General features: G+C 46.5%; 1 protein-coding gene across 1 annotated transcript in view; it reads left to right on the top strand.

Moving 5' to 3' along the window:
- Dnai1 (dynein axonemal intermediate chain 1) overlaps positions 1 to 19,630 on the top strand; it is a 61,291-nt gene that overhangs the window by 29,169 nt on the left and 12,492 nt on the right. The window contains exons 9-13 of the mRNA XM_076841329.1: positions 1,103 to 1,237; positions 5,107 to 5,191; positions 8,771 to 8,888; positions 9,153 to 9,196; positions 18,722 to 18,969. Coding sequence (XP_076697444.1) covers positions 1,103 to 1,237; positions 5,107 to 5,191; positions 8,771 to 8,888; positions 9,153 to 9,196; positions 18,722 to 18,969 — 630 coding nt within the window. The remainder of the gene's footprint in view (positions 1 to 1,102; positions 1,238 to 5,106; positions 5,192 to 8,770; positions 8,889 to 9,152; positions 9,197 to 18,721; positions 18,970 to 19,630) is intronic.

The following is a 19,630-nucleotide window of genomic DNA, read 5'->3' as shown; positions in this document are numbered from 1 at the left end:
TCTCTCCCAAATGAGCTCTGGACCCATCACGTGCTCCCAGGGCAATGCTACCCAAAATAGAAATGAGTGTGGCTTCTGGGGCTTCTTCCAGGAATGGAGGAGAACTGAAGAACTATTGTTCCTATGAGCTCTGGAGTCCATGGCTCCTTGCAGCTGACTCTGGAGTATTAGCACTCTGAGTCTGCCCTCCCAGCAGCTTATAGCATTCCTGCAGACCCTTCTCCTTTCCCCTCAGTGTGTGGGCAAGACATGGTGCTAGAAGACCTGAACCATTCAGGCTCCAATTTTGCTGTTCCAGTAAGATCCTGAACAAACCATGCCTCCATTTCTTTCTTAATGCCTCAATTTCTGTCAAGAAAGAAAGACAAGCTGTCTCGCAGGATTTTTGTAGGGCTCTGAATGAAATAATAAGTTCTGGAGTACTTTGCAATGTAGAATACTGGCCCATGGGTAGATTTTTAAAATGTAAGGTGTGCCTATCTGGCCTCCAGGTGGCAGTGACTTCCCAGCTCCGGGGAACAGTGTGATCTGTGGCATTTGCCCAACCCCAGATCCTTGCTGCTTCCTCTGCTACTATCCTTGGGCTTTCCTTTCTTTATAGTCAGTTGGCAGCAATTCTCTTACCTTTTGTTTTTCTCCTTTTAATGTCAAGGTATGGTCAGTGTTGTAGACGGCCAGCACAAACCTTGTATATTTATTCCATCTCCCTAGGAGGAGACTATATTTTTTAAATTTTCCTAATTTTAAAATCTTATAAATAACCAACAAACATATGAGCTGGCCTGATATTTGCCTATTATTCTGCCTTGTGGGGGTGCCTGCTAGAGCAGTGCTGATCTCCTAGCTGAAGACCAAGATCAGGGCTTCAGAGTGGACAAGTTCAAAGCAGAAGTGACCTGAGAGCTCCTTCATTCCTGATCCAGAGCTGATGGTTAGCAGGGAAGGCAGAGATTGAATACATAACTACAATGGGCCAAACAGAATTTTACAGAGGCATATGATAGCGGTTAACATGACCAACTCCTCAAGCTCTGAAGGTTGAAAAGGAGCTGGCTAGGGAAGGCTGTGCCCTGTAATGACCTTCCCATCTGTCCTTGTCTAGTGGGAGATTTATGATGCCTACATGGAGGAGCTTGAGAAGCAAGAAAAGACCAAAGAGAAAGAGAAGGCAAAGACCCCAGTGGCTAAAAAGTCAGGGAAGATGGCCATGCGGAAGCTGACATCTATGGAATCCCAGGTTTGATGGGGGTGCCCACAGCTCTGTCACATAATGTCTGAGTGGTGTCTTGGCCCCTGGGTAGACAGAAACATGGCTGCCTGGAGGAGAGTTCACAGATACTTTAAAAAGAGGGGCTAATGTGGAGGTGTGAACAGTTCTTTCCTTGGGGGAAGATGTGAAGAGACTACAGTTGCCTCTGGTATTCCACCACCATCCTATCCTCTCCCCACCCCCTGCCAATTTGATATAGGTCTGGAAGTTAACAGGGGTTCAGGATCATTGGACGAGGGAATAACCAAAGAAATACTTTATTGAAAGTGCCATATGCCTCCTGCGGGGGTCTTTCTAGAGTGGAGATGGGCTGTGAGAATAAAACATCATTTCCCTGAGGTTTGGGAGGGAGGGTGAGAGGCTCTTCTGCTTTCAGTCCTTGGGTTTAATGTGCCTGGTACTTAAGGTGAGTCTTCAGGGCTAGGATCCAGACAAGAGATGATCACAGGTACCATCAACACCAGGACAATGAGTATGGCCATCCTGGGCTGGATTTACCATGAGGAGCAATGTGGGAGTTTTTACAAAGCTCATGGTTGTGGTATGTGGAGGGGTGTAGCCAACATAGGTTTGGGGTTAGTATGGGAGTTACAGTGATGCAACCATGGAGATGTTCAAGGGCTACACCTATTCCTCTGACAGAGAGAAATCTAGGTCAGGAGTCAGGGTCCCAGTGTGGAGATCAGGATGGGTGTGACCTTCAATGGAAGAGATCCTCAGGAAACTGGGGGCTGGTTTCAGCACCTCGGAGAGCTCCCATGGTAGTTGTCTAGGAAGCAGTTCTGCTCCGCTCCAGAATAAGAGTTAAAGAAGTTCTGCTTTCTTTGTCTGAGGTGTGCTCACTTCCTCTCAATTTTCCATTCTACAACCCTGATGTTGTCACAGTCAGAAGGTTTAATGGTTCTCCTCTATGACTTAATAGAAACTCTTCCAATTAAGTTTCATTCAATCACTGACCAGGCATTCAGTGATCATAATCATTCTAGGTACTGGAACTCTAAAGTGAAAGAAACCCCTATCCTGAGGATTGTTCTGTGATCCTTGGCTCCTCCTGCATCATTTCTCAGAGGTTAGAGGTGTCAGAGGAGCCTTTGATTTGTGTCAAGGTTTGCATGAAGATCCATCAGGGTTTGGTTGTGGGCTCTGTTCTGGGACCCATGGTTGCAGAAACGCCAATTATAATAATCAAAACCCAGAAACCAGAAGAAAAGTCTCTGTGGCTAACTGGAAACTTACCTAAGCCCTGCCAGAGTTGGTATATAACACCTTCAGAGAGGAGGGATTTCCCCCCTGTATCACACTGGGCTCTTCCAGCTTGACTGACATGGCAGGCTGTGAAATAGGCAGATTCCATCCCTCTGGACCAAGAAGCCACAGTGGAGGCAGGAAACTGGAAAGTATAATGTAACCCATTCCCAAGTGAGTGTCTTGGTATACAACCTCCTTTTCTTTTTTTCTTTCTTTTTCTTTTCTTTTCTTTCTTTTTCTTTTTCATTTTTTTTAGAGAGAGAGAATTTTTTAATATTTTTTTTTTAGTTTTTGGTGGACACAACATCTTTATTTTACTTTTTATGAGGTGCTGAGGATTGAACCCAGCACCCCGCGCATGCCAGGTGAGCACGCTACTGCTTGAGCCACATCCCCAGCCCATAACCTCTTCTTAAAGGAATTGAGCCCTAAATGTGAATACCAGGTTGTCTAGGGGATAGAATGGGAGTGACAGTCATCTTTGCTTTGCCAAGGCCCAGTGTCTATTTAAGTTGATTAAAAAAAAAAAACTCAGCTGTGCAGGAGGGGAGACAAGAGAACAGGTTGTGATACTCTGTAGGAAGGTTTCCAATGATGGGCCTCATGTCTCAGTCTCATTAATGATTTGGGTGAATGCACAGAACTGAATGCAAGCTTGTCTGATCTGATTAGGCAGGAATGGGTAAAAGGCTCTGAAGCCATAAGTTCAGTCAGAACCAATAAAGGAATGTGACTGCTCAAGTGGCATAACATCCAGAACAAGGGAGGTAATAAGCCACTGTACTGTCCTTGGGGGATATCTGGAGCCCTGAGTCTTCCAGAACCAGGAGAGGGTAATCAGGCTAAGGAGGGACTGGCCCTCCATATGAGGCAAGAATATGGGCCCTAGAGTCCACAGACCTGGATTTATATCCTGGCTTTGGCACTTATTAGCTGGGGCTTGGTGAAACCTGTTTCTTCATCTGTAAAACCATCCTAACAATTCCTACTTTAAAAGATTGTCAAGAGAACCCAAGATAATATATGTAAAGCCCCAAATATAGTACTTGCCTGTTACTGATCAATAGATGGTGGCTAATGTTATTAATATGCCATACCATGGCTGATGGGCTTGGCAGAGGTACCTCAGGAAGTGCTGACTTTGGAGAATAAAGCACGGTTCTGCTACACCAGAGGAGCTGTTGTTAGGTGTACAGTTCCTTAAGGCTAGAGGACAGAGTTAGGACCATAATAGAACACCCAGGGAAGCAGGTGTCAGCTAACTAACCATCTGGCCACAGGGAATGTTCCCTCATGTGCAGAGAGTTAGGCTTGAGGGGAAGCAGCCAAGAGGAGCGGGTTGTGCTTTTAGTCTGGGAGTAAGGGGAGTAGCTGGGACCAGATGAGCTTTGAGGTCAGTGATTTTAAGACTCTGATGTGTGTCCTCCTCAGTCTGTTTCTGATAAAAATTTTGAGTCAATTTGAATTGATGCAAAACACCCTCAAAAAGCAGTTTCCCAGATACAACTTATAAGCCTCCATCACACTTCTGCATTTTTCTCTGACACCACTTTTACAGTCACCACCAGGAAATGGGTTAAGTCAGAACTTGTGTATTATTGCATTTAATCCTCATAATGACTGTACGAGGCAGATGCTGCCATCCATTCTCATTTTGTCACACGGACTCAGTGACTCAAAGAAATTAAATAACTTGCTCAAAGATGTCATCTAGCTCCTAAGCAGTGGGATAGGATAGAAATGCAGGTTCATGTGTTTCTGGAACCTATTCTCTTCACCATGACATGACACTGCAGTCCCAATAGAGCAAATCCTCAGGAGCCATAGGCCTGGCCCTTAGAGGATTGTCCACTCAGCTGGCTCACTCCTGCCATCTGCTCTAAACTCTTTTTGGTCCTTTCTTGCTAATCTCAAACTCTTTGCTCCTCTATTAACTTGCCTAGTGATTCACCTTGTGGATTTATGATACTCAAAATGAGTCATTTTTCCTGATACAAAACTTCTTGCTTTCACTTTGGTCTGGGCAGTGGGCAAGGCATGGAATTAGGAGTCTCAGTTCTCCCTTATATTCCATGCGTGCAAGCATATCTCTCCCTTATTTAGGCTTTGGTGGCTTCCTTGACTTGTGACTAAATAAGGGGGTTGGACCAGGAGATTTCAGAGGCCTGTAATGGGTGTCTGTTATTCCCTGAGCTAGTGAAACCTCTCTGTTCCCACCAAAGATGCCTCTTACCTATTCTTAGCTGTGCTCCCCTCCAACACCTGCCTTGGCTCTCTCTGGTGCCTTATCTAGTACACAGAGAGATGCCTTCTCCAAAACAATCCCAGAATGAAAGAATGTGAAGCATACTCTGTCCAGGGCCCAGATATGTCAGCTGATATCCCTTGTGCCACCTGTGAGGGAGGGGTTCTTGGAAGGCAGTGGTGAAGTGAGTTGGACCTTGAGTCATGCAGAGATACCATTACAGAGCCATTTGGTTTAGTAGTTTTGGGGAGAAATTGCTGAACCAATTGCAAGTCTTCCCCACCTTAGGGCATATTACCTTGCCAAATGCTTATTAGGGTGTGTGGTTTCTGTGTTCCCACAGAGTGATGATATCACTAAAGTGACCCAAGCAGCTAAAATTGTGGAGCGAATGGTCAATCAGAATACATATGATGATGTTGCTCAGGGTAAGATTTCTTGTGCTCATATTAAAAACTCCTCATAAAAACTGATATTTGAGTATCCCGTGCTAATTCCTATATATGCAAGAGAAAGAAAAAAATCCTCCCTCCTCTGGCTGTCATTGAGAGGACAAGACTTACACAAGTCAACCATGAACAATGGCATAAGAAATAATGACCTTAGTGTTGAGATCTGACAATGGTATAGCAAGAAATGCCTGCACATTAGTGATCCAATGTCATCTTCCCAATACTCCTGGGAAGAAGACAGAGCAAAGATGATTACTCTTACTTTGCACATGAGACATCTGAGCTAATGTCACCTGGCTAGTGAGTTGGCAGAGGGGGCCCAAACCTAGGTCTTGAGCTTCATTCTGTGTTCTGTTCTCTACTCAGTTGGAGTTGCTATAATGCCAGAATATACTAGATAGACAGAAACTGCTTGGGAAATCCTCACCAAAGGAAAAGGGAAGATAAGTTATGAGTGGGAGCAGTCAAGGAAGGCTTCAGGGAGGTCTGAGCTAGATGTCAAGGGACAGCAGAGTCTGAGTAGGAGGATGGCAGAAGAGAAGATGTTCTGGGCAGAGGATAACATGAGCAGTGACTTGATGGCAAGAATGCATAGGAATGGACTCGAGGAACAAGGGGCAGCAAAAGTGGTGAGAGTTCAGGCTGGAAGGGTGGTTGGAACCAGTTTATGAAGTGCCTTGGATATCACAAGGGATTTGAGATTTCTCCACAGATAGTTCAGAGGCATTGAAGCCTACTAGGCAGAGACACAGCTCAGTGAGAACTGGGATGGAGGAAGATGTGAGTAAGCAGAATATGAGGATAAAGGTAAAGGTGCAGGTTGGAATGGGTTTTGCCACACCTAAATCATAGGGAATGGAGAAAAGGAGCAATAATAATGGAAAACAGCACCGGCATTCACTGTGTGTGGCCTATATGTAAAGTATTGTGCTGTCTGGTTTATGTGTATTATTTTATTTTTTCCTGACAGTTTTACTCTGTGAAGTGAACACCATTATTATCTTCAACTTATAGAGGAGAAACTCAGGCTTGGGTGTTGCTACTTGTTCAAAATCATAGCTAGTGGGAGCTCTGAGTAATTAAACCAGAATTTGAACACAAGCCCCTTGGATCCGTTGCCTAACCACTTTACCATGAAGCTACAGAGCCATGGAGCAGAGGAGATGTTTCAAATAAACACATTCAATAGATCTATCCTGATGATTAATTAGTGATGAGGTGAAGAAAGAGATTGATTCAGAAATGCTTAAATCCAGGGGCCTGGGAAATTCTGGTGTCTTTGACAGTGCCAAGGAAACGGAATCCTTCCCATGGCATGAACAGCACATTCCCAAGTGGCTTGTATTTCCCTAAGAGGTTGTGCATTTATTTGGAGCAGCTGCCTCCCCAGAGTTGGCAGCTCCTTGCTGCTGGCTGGTCTCCTTTGCTGACAGCCTAGGGCTCTTCTTGGTGACTTGATGTTCATTGCTCACCCATGGGACATAAAAACCAAGGCTGCCAAGACCAGGAGCCTAAACAAGCCCCCTTGTTATCATTCAGGCTGGAAAACGACCTTGAGTGCTTTTCAAAGCTGTCAAAGTACACAGCAGCTGTGAATGAATTTGTCACTCACACAGCTTGGCTTCCTGAAACCCAGCCTATGCAAGCGGCCCGCCAAAGGGCTGCAAACCTGATTAATATCCATGGAGAAACTGGCCTTGTGAACCACTTTCATTTATAAGAACACAGTCACATAAAAATGCATTGAACTTTTGATTTTTTTTAATTGCATACTCTTTTTCCTTTGGGGGAAAGTGTAATCATGAAGGAGAAGTGAACATAGAGAAGTGTTACCAATTAATCTCTCTGAAATGAGGTACTTTCAAAGACACCCCAAACTCAGGAATCTCTGATGTGATCAAGGCTCACGCCTTTCTGACCACTTGAATCTTTTTTGTTTCAAGACATTTTTGAAATCTGAATGTAATCTCACAACCTCAAGGTATGGGCCATTGTGAGAAAGGCTGGAGCAATGCCTGGGCTTGACCTTGACTGTTTTGGATTAGAGGTTCATTTTCTAGTTGGTCATTCTTGTTTGGAAAGAAAACCGAGAAACCATTTCACTTCAGTTTCTTGAATTCTTCGAATGGTCATTGGGTGCTGCTGTGTGGCTACCCTGTGCTAGGCACTGAGAACCTTGGAATGAATGATACACATTTCCTGCTCTTGAGGAGTTGTACAGTAGGGAAAATAGGCAGAATAATTGTGTGACAGATGTTTTAGTAGAGAAGAGGCAGGAATAGAAAAATAGGAAGAAAATGGCTCTACTCAAAAGAAAATAATCCAAGCATGGTGGTGCAAGAGTAAAGTCCAGTGGCTTGGCGGGCTAAGGCAGAAGGATTGCTTGAGCCCAGGAGTTCAATACCAGCCTAGGCAACACAATGAGACCTCATCTCAAAAAAAAGAAAATACCTTACAGAGCGGGGGTGGGGGAGGAATTTGATCTGGATCGGGAGTAAGAATGTGCCAGGAAAACCAGGACATTTTATACATGGAAACACAGAAACACAAAGTATACAGAAGTATATAGAAACATGAGGTAACTTGACTCATTGGCACTATTTGGTATAGAGGATACATGGATAGCTGGCTTGAAATGATGTGAAGGTAGAGGCCAATAGCCTTGGTTTGACCAGGGAGCCCCTGTATAAGGAGAGCCATGGAGGCAGGGTTCCACTGGGATGAGAAGAGTGGTGTGGTAGAGTTTGTTTGCTCTCCATCTGGTAGTTCTGTGGAATGTGGGCTGGAGGAGGGGTTATAATGGTAGGGAGATCAGTTAGAAGGAAGCTGTAATAACTCAGATGAAGGAATCTGGGACCTGAACTTGGGCATTGGCTATAGGTTTAGAGAGAAATGAATGGATTAAAAGGATATTCTGGAGGAAACTATAACAACTGGTAAAAGGAAATCAGTCAAGGATTACCTAGGTTTCTGGTTTAGACATGTGGAAAGATGAGGTTTCTACCTAGCTTAGAGAAAATGGGAGGCAGAAACAATTTTGAGGCAGATGAAGTTGAGCTTGGGGAATCCATGGGGGATCCAGGCAGCTTCATTATAGTGAGGTTTGGCAGTGGATATGAGGATGAGCTGCATTTTAGGGATTTAGGAGGCAGAATGAATAGAACTATTAATCAGCCTCTGGCAGCTGAAACCTTGAAATTTGGCTGCTCCAATCTGAGTCCTCTGAAGTGCTGGGGAAACTCATGGGGACAAGGGCTGCAACCTGGGATTCTATCCATGAGCACATGGCTACTTTATTGTAATTTGCTTCCAACAACAATGACAGAAACAATAGCTAATACAGAAAAAGAAGTTACTGTGTACCAGGCATTTTTCTAAGCACTTTGCATATATTAACTCAACATATCCTCATAGCAGTCCTTTGAGATAGGTACTATTATTCCTACCGGAAACACAAAGAGGTTCATTGTATTGCCTCATGAGACAGTAATTGGTGAATCTGGCTTAGCTGAAAAGTGGCAGTCAGTAGGCTGACTCTACCTGTGTGTGTTTAAGATTTTAAGTACTATGAGGATGCTGCTGACGAATACCGGGACCAGGAGGGTACACTGCTGCCGCTCTGGAAGTTCCAAAACGACAAAGCCAAGCACCTGGCCGTCACCGCCCTCTGCTGGTGAGTATAGACATTGCAGCAAACCCAGAGCCCCTGCTGCTCAGAGTAGCCCCCCTTTATTGCGCTTAACAACCTTGAGTGTGACTCGTGGCAACATGGGAAAAGCAGGACTGTGGTTCCTATGGTACTGCAGAATCGTCCAACGTCTCCCAGCTGGTAAACGCCCAAGTTGGACAGTAAATATCTGCAGTGTAGTTAGGCACTAATGTCCATGGAAGGGACATGTCCACTTCCTGTGCCAATGGGTTCGTATTTCTTTTGCAGGAATCCAAAGTACAAGGATCTGTTTGCAGTAGGACATGGCTCCTGTAAGTGATCCAGCTATTCTTTCATTGGCTTGTGCAAACAGCAAACACTAAGTACCTACCCTGTGCAGAGTTCTTGGCTGGGTGTGAGAAATGTGAAGATGACTAGGATACCCCCTGGGAGATCCACAGTCTGATGGAAAGACCAATAATCCTATGGGCAATTAGTGTTGAATGAAGGAATATATCAAGCTGAATATGCCAACTGAGCCTTGAAGGAAGAGAGAGCACTCTGGCAGAGGGGCTAGCGTAGTTTAAGTCTGGAGGCATGAGAGAAATGGCAGGAAATGGAGCTGTCAAGGGACCAGGGTCAGCCCTCAAAGGGCTTGGTAAGCCATTCCAAGAAGCTTAGAGCTTCTCCTGAGGGGAAACCACTGAAGGAATTTGAGAAGGGTAGGGACAGGTCCACTTCAGAGAGGAATAGCAGGCCTGATACTGGAGTCTGGTGCAGGCATCTCAGGGAGAGATGGGACGATCTTAAACACAGCTATGGAGTGCGATGGAGGCCCTCTCCTGCATCCTCTCCTAGCCTTCTTGACCAGGCCCTGGAGCAGGGTTGTGGGTGGAGGTGAGGACAAATGCTTGAAATTCATGACTTGGCTCTGGATCCCTGGAAGACCACTGTTGTCCAAATGTTCCTGCCTCTGCCATTTACACACTCGGGGCAGAGAGGCAGCACCCAGTGATAATTGTGTCTGGGCAATTTGGTTTTCCTTTATGTTACTTGGTCCAAGCAGAAGTCTCTACTGCTGTGCTGGCCTGGACATTCCCCCTTTCCAACAGGAGAGGGCCCTATACTTCACATTAGTTGCACCTCCCCATTGCTAACCGTGTGTTCTCTGGCTGAGAGAATCAGCTTCTGAAAACAGAAAACCTCTCCATTCTACAAGCTGCTGCTGGCTGGCAGGCAGACAAGCTCCTGGTTGCTGCCCCTCAGATCGCCTGTCAGCCCATTCTTTGACCAGGGTGGGGGAGAGGGAGGGAGTGCAAGGAGGAGTTGATGTTTGTCATTCCTCTCAGGGAGGAGACTTTGGAGCTGCTCCCAGTCCTATGGACTGGGCTGCCTTTGAGGATGCCCTAAATGCCTGCTTTGTGTCCCCACTCCTGAGGGTGGGCTGCTGCCAAATGGGAAGCACCCTCCCCCTCTGGCAGAGAACTAGCACATTCTTCCCCTCTGCTGCAGCTACTGGGTCTGGAACGGGGCCTGGGGGTTGGGCAGATTCACCCAGGAGTAGGTGTGGACCCCCCTTTGAGGCTGCTCTCAGCCCAGGCTGTCTGCTCAGGATGAGGTGAGGGTGTGTGATCTCCCCAGAAGATGGGAGAAGAAACTCAGTTCTATCCTATTCTCCATCAGGGTCAGAAGCAGTGTCAGCTGGTCGGGGTCAAAATGGAGGCTGTTTAGTCAGTAGCAGTAGAGAAGGATAATTCATCCCCCACAAAGCGATGACATCAAAGCTGAAAGGCCTGGCAGCCTCCTATGGACAGGCACATACCCAGGAAGGGTCTCTTTGTCCTCCCTGGCCCTTTTAGCATATCCAGATGCCTGAGTGCTACCCACAATCAGCTACAGCCCTTCCCCTGGAATCACTTCTCAGTGGTGTACTCTGGGTCTTGGTCACCTTATTGATGATAAGGAGAGGCTGATAACCTGCCAGGCCTCTGTATCAGGGCTGTGTTGAGTCACATGTGAGAGTAAAGAAGTAAACGTGCCCTACGAGTTGTAGGAACCACTTACACATGAAGAGCAACCATTGCTGATTTGGCTCAGTCTTTTCCCCAGCTTTCTTGCAGTACTTTCAGGGGTCCCAGGCAGAATAAAGGGGCTGGGAATCAGAGGTGAATCTTTTGGGGAGCAAGGCCCAGGAGCAGTGGCAGCAGTATTTACTGTTGCTGTCACTGGTACAGGAGTTGTTGGCAGTTTTCAGATGGGCATCTTTTATAGAGTCTTTCATATTTCAGTACCACTTGCAGAGGCCAGAGGAGAGCCAGCCCGGGGTGGGACCCAGGAAGGTCCCATCATCTACTCCTGAGATCACCTCTGGGAGACCCATGCTCTTGAGTGTCCAGGTACCTCCATGGAAGAAAAAGCACAAAGTGGAGGCAGGCAGAGGACACCCTAGTTGCCGGATGGGGTCTTTCTGAAGAGCAGTTGGTCTCACCAGCTTCTGTCACAATCTTTGGAAGCTCCCAACTACCAACCCCCATCCCCATAATCAGATTTTGTCATGAGGATAAACACTGGAATGAGAATTTGTGTTTGTTTCTGGTTTTGACCTTGGTAAACTGAATCCAGACCTCATGCACTTCCTTTTGCCTGGAATTTCTAGATGTTTATTCTGTGACCCAGTCACATAAAACTTTGGTAAGGTAGGCATGTACCCTAGGAAAGACTGGAGCTTGGCTGGAGTCAGGTCAGAAGCAAGCAGATAGGGAAAAGGGGATCTTGGAGCTGCCTACAACAGCTCAGAAGCATCCACACCTGCATCCCCTTTAGGGCAGCTGCATGCCCGCATATTAGGCTTCTTAAAGGGAAGATACTGTGATGTCCCTGAAGCCAGGCTCCTTGTTCCCAGCAGAGTGAAGTAAGAGGCTGTCAGCAGATGAGAGCAGGTAGAGGAATGTTGGAGAGCAAAGGCAGCTAGTCCAGGAAGAAATGGCCCTGGAACTGCTGGGGTGAAATTATGTCCGCCTGCTGTACCGAGAGGGTCCTTTCCAGCTCATTAGCCAGTTCATAGCAGGGAAATTGGGCCTGTGCATGGTCTGTCAGGCAGGGATGGTGGAACAGATCCTGGAAACTCTGTGTGGTCCTGAAGCGATCACAGAGGAGATGAGGCAGGAATTTCCTCAGCAGGTCTCTTAGTGGAAGTGCAGGGGAGCCAGCTGTGCTTCAACTCAGCCTCCCTTTGGGGCAGCACCTCCCTCTGGGGCAGCACCCTTAAAGGGGCCAATGGCAGGCCCCAAGATCCAGGACTAAACTCACTCCTGTTCTGTCCCAGCATATCCTGGCCTGTCCTTGAGCCTGCTCAGACCAGAGATACACTTGTAGGGATTTAAATCTTTCCTGATCATTTATTTGTCAGCTTCACTAATTAAGCAGTGTTAATTTCATTTACTGAAAATGGAAATTCATCCACCTCATTTCTCCCTGTTCATCCTCCACACACAAAATCCATCACTCCTCAGCTGCAGGCTGCGTAAAATTTACAGGACTAATTATGTTGTCAGGTCTCTTTGTAAATACAGTCCATAAAGGCCACTATGCTTGCTGGGTTGTAGTGTAAGGGCATTCCCATTGTTAGTTTAATTACTGGTTAGTTATTAGGTTCTCAAATGTTTGCCTCATTTTCCCTAAATCAAATTAAATGTCCTGCTTGATGTATTCTGTCTCCAAGGCCTTGCTCTTATTTCCCACACTGTTTAAATAAGACTTCTAATCCAATGAGAGTGCCTGGAAAAGCCCTACTGCCTGGAAGCCTGCGCCCAGCTTGGCACCATGGCCTCTGGGCCATGTTTGAAGTTTGGAACCCTCTGAAAACCGAGACCATTCTTCAGGCCAGACTTGGGTTAGTCCCCTGCCTCTAGAGACTGCAAAAATTCTGTTCCTGGAGTCCAAGGTGGCAGGGCTGAGCTGTGGGAAACTAAGGAAGGCTTTCGTTATTATCATCAGAAGAGCTGAGGATCATTTCATCTATCCCCCTGACTTCTAGAGGGACTGCTTCCCAACTGTCCCAGAAAAATAGTACCATCTATGGGAGCTTGTCTCTTCCACTCATAAAAGTAGAGTTTGGGTCAATCTTCCCTGAATGCCTATGGTATTTATTTCCTGTTGCTGTCATAGTAAATGACCACAAACATCATGTCTTAAAACAACATCAATTCATTGTCTTACAGTTCTAGAGGTCAGAAGTTCAAAAGCATTTTTACTGAGCTAAAAATCAGGTGTCAGCAGGGCTGTGTTCCTTCTGGAGGCTCATGGAGAGCACCTGTTTTGTTTTCTTTTCCAGCTTTCAAAGGCTGCCCACATTCCATGGCCCTCATCTAGCTAGCAATCGCATCATTCTGACATCTGCTTCTGTCGTCACATCTCATTCTCTGACTCTCCTGCCTCTATTTTTCCCTTATAAGAACTCTTGTGATTACATTAAATTCATGCAGATAATCCAGGATAATCTCCCCATCTCAAGGTCTTTAACTTAATCACATCTGCAAAGTCCTTTTTGCCATGCAAAGTGTCATATTTATAGGATCTGGGGATTAGGATGTGGACATTTGGGGGGGAGCATTATTCTGCCTACTGCACACCCCTTCCAAGTGCTTCTTACATGACTTAATAAGGGAGTCATCAAACAGCTGCTGCCTTGGAGCCAGTCCTGGGCTGGCCTCATTTAAGATGCCACAGTACAAGAGGGAGCCTGCTGTCCCAAGCTGGCAGGGTACCCTTGTCTCTGCAGTTTGCCATCTACTTCCTACTGACCATTGACCTGGCCTTAGCCTGGTGGCCCAACATGCCCTCTGCCTGCCTTGTTTCCCAGAATCCTGAGTAGGAACTAGGGTTTTCCTGACAGCCAGCATTCTCCATAGTGGCCCCTACGATATAGAGCTGTTCTTTACCTGCTGGGCAGGAATGAAGTTGTGGTCTGAGGTCCCACTACTAGTTTCCAGTTCAAGAAGACATCAATCCTCAGGTTTTTGTTGTTGTTGTTGTTCTTGTTGGATATACATGACAGTAGAGTGTATTTTGATATATTAGGATGAATACATGGAGTATAACTTACTCTAATTAGGATCCCATTCTTGGGCTTGGAGGTGATGTGGAGTTTCACTGGTGGTATATTCATATATGAGTATAGGAAAGTTATGTCCGATTCATTCCACTGTTTTTCTTATTCCTGTCCTCTCTCCCTTCCCTTCTTTCCCCTTTGTCTAATTCAATAAACTTTTATTTTTCCTCCCCTGCCCTCCATCCAGGTTTCTCCCTAGGCACTGTTCTACCAGAACTCTAGCAGAGGAAGCTGAGGACAATCAGAGCTTTGCTCTTTGGTGGAATTAAGACACACACGTGTATATGTGCATTCACACCCACATGCACAACGCTACTCCCCTTGCCAGAGATCACAGCTTTCTGAGAACTTCCACATCAGGCTCTATCTCACAGGGGATCGATTCTCCTCCCCCAATCTTGTGGATTATTGAAGGGTAGAGTCAGGGAGGCCTTAGTGATTATCCAGTAGAGCAGGGTGAGAGGAAAAGCTTGATTGCCACAAAGAGAAAGACTGCTGAGAAGCAAGCCAAGCTGTGCTCCCTCCATCCTTCATGGCAGGTCAAGGAAAAGACCTGCTCATAGTTCCTGACAGTGTGTGGGGTGAGGGGCAACACCTGGGAAGAGATATTCTCAGTGACTGAATAGTCTAGAACACCTCCAAGAGAGGGTCCTCATGGACTGGTAGACCCTCTAAACAGTTGGAGAGACTATGAGGCAGCTTAAGGAAGCAACAGGAGCAAAAGTACTAAGACGAGCAGAGCTAATTTCCTGCTAGCAACCCTTTCCCTCTGTCTCAGGGTCAAGGTCCGTGTGATTATCATTTTTCTCTCTCCCTCTCTGTATTTTTCACTCTACCCCCTTTCCCCTCTATTTCTCCTCTGTTCTACAAAGCTACATATACTTACCGAAATCCTATAGCCTGGAAGATCCCAGAATTAATTCACTGGCTCCAGACTTGAGTCTCTGCCTCTTTATACAATAGATGGTGGGGTTAGGATGTTCCTATCTAGGTTGCTGGACTCTCTAACCCTTCCCTAAGAAGCCAGGAAGTTTGTGGCATTCAGAGCAAAGTACTCCAGGGGCCAGACCCAAGGTTCTGCAAGCCTTGAGTCTGTGGGACTCTAGCCCTCATTGGTAGCTGAAGCATTGAGGGTGACTTGAAGCTAATGTCAGACTGGGACTGTTAGTGACCTGGCTGGTGATGTCAGTGACCTGGCTGGTGATGTCATACTGATGGAATATTGGATGACTAAGCAATGATATCATTAGGGATTGGTGCTATCAAACCTCCCCTTGCAGGGTCAGAGACAGGCCACTCACTAGATCCTGTAGTTGAATGAGTAATTCCAGCAACCCAGGAGACTGAGGCAGGAGGATTGCAAGTTCAAAACCAGCCTCAGCCACTTAGTGAGAACCTGTCTCAAAATAAAAATAAAAAGGACTGGGGATGTGCTCGGTGGTTAAATGTTCCTGGGTCATTTCCTAGTACCAAAAAATTTTTAAATTTTTTAAAAGGATAATGATGATATGATGTTGGGACTATTGGAGGTTTGGGCTGTGATGTCACACTGTCTGGAGAATGGAATAATGAGATCTCAGAGGCCACTGGAGTCAGGGTGAGTTCATAGTATAAGATAGAGTTGAGAGGAAACCCCAGTTGAATAAGGGTTTTCTTGGTGTGATTTAGCAGAAAGACCCCCAAATTAGAACTAAGGAAGAATGCAGTCTAGAAACCATGATCTCTGTGTCTCATTTGGTTGCAAGTAACAGAGATTATTAAACCAGTTTGACAAAATGGGCCTCAATGTCAACATGAGTGTGACCTGGGAACTAGTATGATTGGTTGTTCTCTATGTCCCTCTCTCATGAAACCCATGTTCTTCTCTGTAGTCATTCCCTTTTATCCTGTTTGACCGCTCTGTCACTTATACATTCTCTAGTCTATAACCTGGAGGGATTAGATTATTTTTGCTAGTAATCACCACCCCATTAGGTCTGGTGACCCCTTCCTCTCCTTTCTCCACATCCGTGTAAACACCAGATTACTAGAGCAGTATATGTGCAGCTATCAAAGGGACATTGGGTGTGGCAAACACCATGAGATATGCATCATGCAGTGGGACACACCATTTCTGTCCTCTAGGCCTCAGTTTCTCTGTCTGTAAAATTAGGCGGGCATGATTCCAGCCTGTAGTCTCAATGGTTCTGTAATTGGGTTAGAGATGTCTTCAATACAGAGTTACTAAGCCAACCTAGGGCTTCCTAACCTCTTTTCCTGGTTTCACTGGTCATGAACACTCTGTGCATGAATGTAGGGGTAGAGGTTTATGTAAAGAAAGTAAGTCGCCAGGTGCAGTGGAGCACGCCTGTAATCCCAGCAACTGGGTAGGCTGAGGCAGGAGGATCATAAGTTCAAAGCCAACCTCAGCAAAAGAAATGTGTTTGGCAACTCACTGAGATCTGTCTCTAAATAAAATACAAAGTAGGATTAGGTCTGGGCATGTGGCTCAGTGGCCAAATGGCCCTGAGTTCAACCAAGTACAAAAAAAAAAAAAAAAAGAAGAAGAAGAGGAGAAAAGAAAACAAAAGTCATCACTGCTGTCCCTCAAGGGACCAAGACCTATACTTAGTAAGAGCAATTGTGAATGTCATGCTTACCTTTGCTCCTTGGTGCAATAAGGATAGCATCTGAGTCCTTGGCTTGAGCAGGCATTCCTTCACTCTCTTATTCACCCACTTACCTGCCTGCTTACCTACTCACCCTGTGTCAGTCTTGACCAGCATAGAAGAAGGATTGGAATTTGGAGTACCAAGGGCTCGCCTCTGACCTGGCAGTTGACTGGTCAATTTGTGGATTACTCATTCAGCTGCAGAATCTAGTGAGTGGCTGTCTCTGACCCTGCAAGGGATAACCCATAGTAGGAGGCCCAGACCAGGTTTGATGAACAAAAGGAGCTAAATTTGTTTGATGAACAAAAGGAGCTAAAGTGGTGGTCACCCTGCCCAGTTCAAGCCTTTCATGTTCTGGACAAAAAAGACACTCCCCTCTGCCAGCTGACCCTTGAAGTCAACCCATAGGGCCCACCTTGGAGTCCTAAAGAATGAGGTACTGTCAGGTCCACCCCATCTACCCCAAGGCCAGCCTCCTACTGGTTTTAAGATAGAGTCAGGCATACAGTGATCCAGCTTTGGTATCAGGGGATCTGGAAGCCCTCAAGTGTCTACTTTTTGCTGGGAGGCTCACTTTCCCCAGAACAGAAGCATTTTCCTTCCTGATTTACCACTTGCCCTCCCCATGGCTCTGGCTGGACCCTGGAATCTTCTCTCCCAGGTGCATGTGTGGCCTCCCTTGCAACTGATCCAGGGAGGGGCTACTGATTCAAATTTGAGAGCTGGTGAGGATTAACCCAACAAGGGAAGGTGGTCTTCCCCATAGACAGCTGCTCTGGTGGGCATGCCAGCTTGCCTCAGCTTCCAGTGTACTTTTCTGTTTTTTTTTTTTTTTTTTCTACTGGGGATTGAACCCAGGGGCACCTAACGACTGAGCCATATCCTCAGCTCTTTTTTGTATCTTATATAGAGACAGGTCTTGCTGAGTTTCTTAGGGCCTTGCTAAGTTGCTGAGGCTGACTTTGAACTCGCAAGCATCCTGCCTCAGCCTCCCAAGCCACTGGGATTACAGGCATGTGCTACTACACCTGGCCCAATGTACTCTTCTAAAGACAGCCTGGCTCCTGCCCTCTCCCTGCTCTCAATCCGAGCTCAGTTTGGTCTTTGTAGAATGACTAAAGTGGGGATACCTGGGACAAGGTAGTAACTGAGTTCATACCTTGAGCCCTGGATCTGGGTCCAACTAAACCCAACTCCCCCCACACCCTTTTCCTCATGGTATATAGGTTTGAACCCAGGAGTGCTCTATCACCAAGCTATATCCCTAGCACCATTTTTAAGTTTTTGAGACAGGGACTCCCTAAGTTGTTGAGGCTTATCTGAATTTCTAATCCTATCTCACCCTCCTGAGTCACTGGGATAACAGATGTGCACAACCATGCCCTGACCAGACATTTTCTTGATTAAGGGTCAGCCTTTAAAATAAAACAGAACAACTTAACAAAACTAGTCAAGTTGAGGTTACCTCCCTGACACTCCCACTCATATGCTTCAAGACTGGATACTTTGAAAAAAAAAAAAAAAAAAAAAGACTGGATACTTTGTCACAAGGTCCCAGGTCCTACATTTGTCAGGAACAAAGGAGGAGGTCCTAAAGCAGGAAAAGTGGAAAGACTCCCATATTGGCCAAAAGTCTCCCTTGGTATAGGACTTACAAAATGGGGGCTGCACTAGCCTCTACCTCCCTGGCTGTGGTTACTTTGAGTTTGGGAAAGGGGCTGAGAGGTCTGAGCTGGTAGCAGGGAAGTTGGATTTGAAGACTATGACCATGTTCAATGACTGCATATCAGGATGGGCACCAAGTGTGCAGAAAAAATGAAGAAAGAGCACTCTTTTGACATGGGGCAGATAGGAAGTCTGAATAAGCCTGTGGCAGCATGACTGGCTGGCTGGGATCTTCCCATGAGCCCTGGAATGATGTAGGCAAAATCTCATAATTCCATTTCACAGAGAAGGTAAAACCCAGGGAGGGATCCCAGGCTCTCTGATAGGCAGAGCAGGGCAGGACTTGCCCAGAAGGTGGGATAGGGGCAAGGGGGCTCTCTCAGCAGAACAGATGGATCCTCCAAGTGTGACCACCCTTCTTCCCTGGGTAGATGACTTTATGAAGCAGAGCAGGGGCATGCTGCTGCTCTACAGCATGAAGAATCCCAGCTTCCCGGAATACACCTTCAGCAGTGACAGTGGCATCATGTGTCTCGACATGCATATGGACCATCCCTATCTAGTGGTGGTGGGCCACTATGACGGAAATGTGGCCATTTACAACCTCAAGAAGCCCCAGGCCCAGCCCTCCTTCCGCAGCACAGCCAAGTCTGGCAAGCACACGGATCCCGTATGGCAGGTCAGTCTCCCACCAGAATGGGAGAAGTATGTGACCCTGGGAACCACTGGGAGGGGAGGAACTTGGGGAGGAGAAGCCATAGGCAAGGAGCTGGGGGTGGCAGGTACCAGATTAGAGCCCAAGAAACTGGGTGTGAGAAGAGGCAGAGAAGTGCAGTAGGTACAAATCAGGAGGTAAGAGAGCCTCCAGTAAGAAATGGGGTCCACTGCCCTTGTGCTCCCATCAGGGGACCCCATGTCTCAGCCAAGGATCTCCTAGGTTTGGCAATCAGTAACTCTGAGGCCATAGAGGGAGGCCTCCAGGGCCTGACAGGCTCCAGCTGGATATGTTAGGGACTCCAGATCTTTGTCTATAGGCTTGCTTGACTCCCAACAGGGTCTCTCCTCTGCCATCTGGGCTGTATTTTGGGAAGCTCCCAGACAGGGCTGGGTACTGCTGGTTGCCTGCCCTCTGGGTGGAGCTGAAGGCCCTGGCAGACTGAGGTTTGTCCTTGAACCAATTTGTAGCATTGCTCTTCTTCAGATGGGCTACAAGGGGTGGGCAGGGCCTCTGCTCTAATGTGAGATGAGCCCCAGACCATCACCAGGACATTAGGTCTAGATTTTACCTTGACTTTTTGTATTCTATCTTATTATTCTATGGGGTGTAGATTTCACAGATT

Source organism: Callospermophilus lateralis, chromosome 2 (assembly GCF_048772815.1).
Source record: "Callospermophilus lateralis isolate mCalLat2 chromosome 2, mCalLat2.hap1, whole genome shotgun sequence".
NCBI lineage: Eukaryota > Metazoa > Chordata > Mammalia > Rodentia > Sciuridae > Callospermophilus > Callospermophilus lateralis.
The sequence above is the reverse complement of the archived record's forward strand: the minus strand, read 5'-3'. Positions and strand labels throughout refer to the sequence as shown.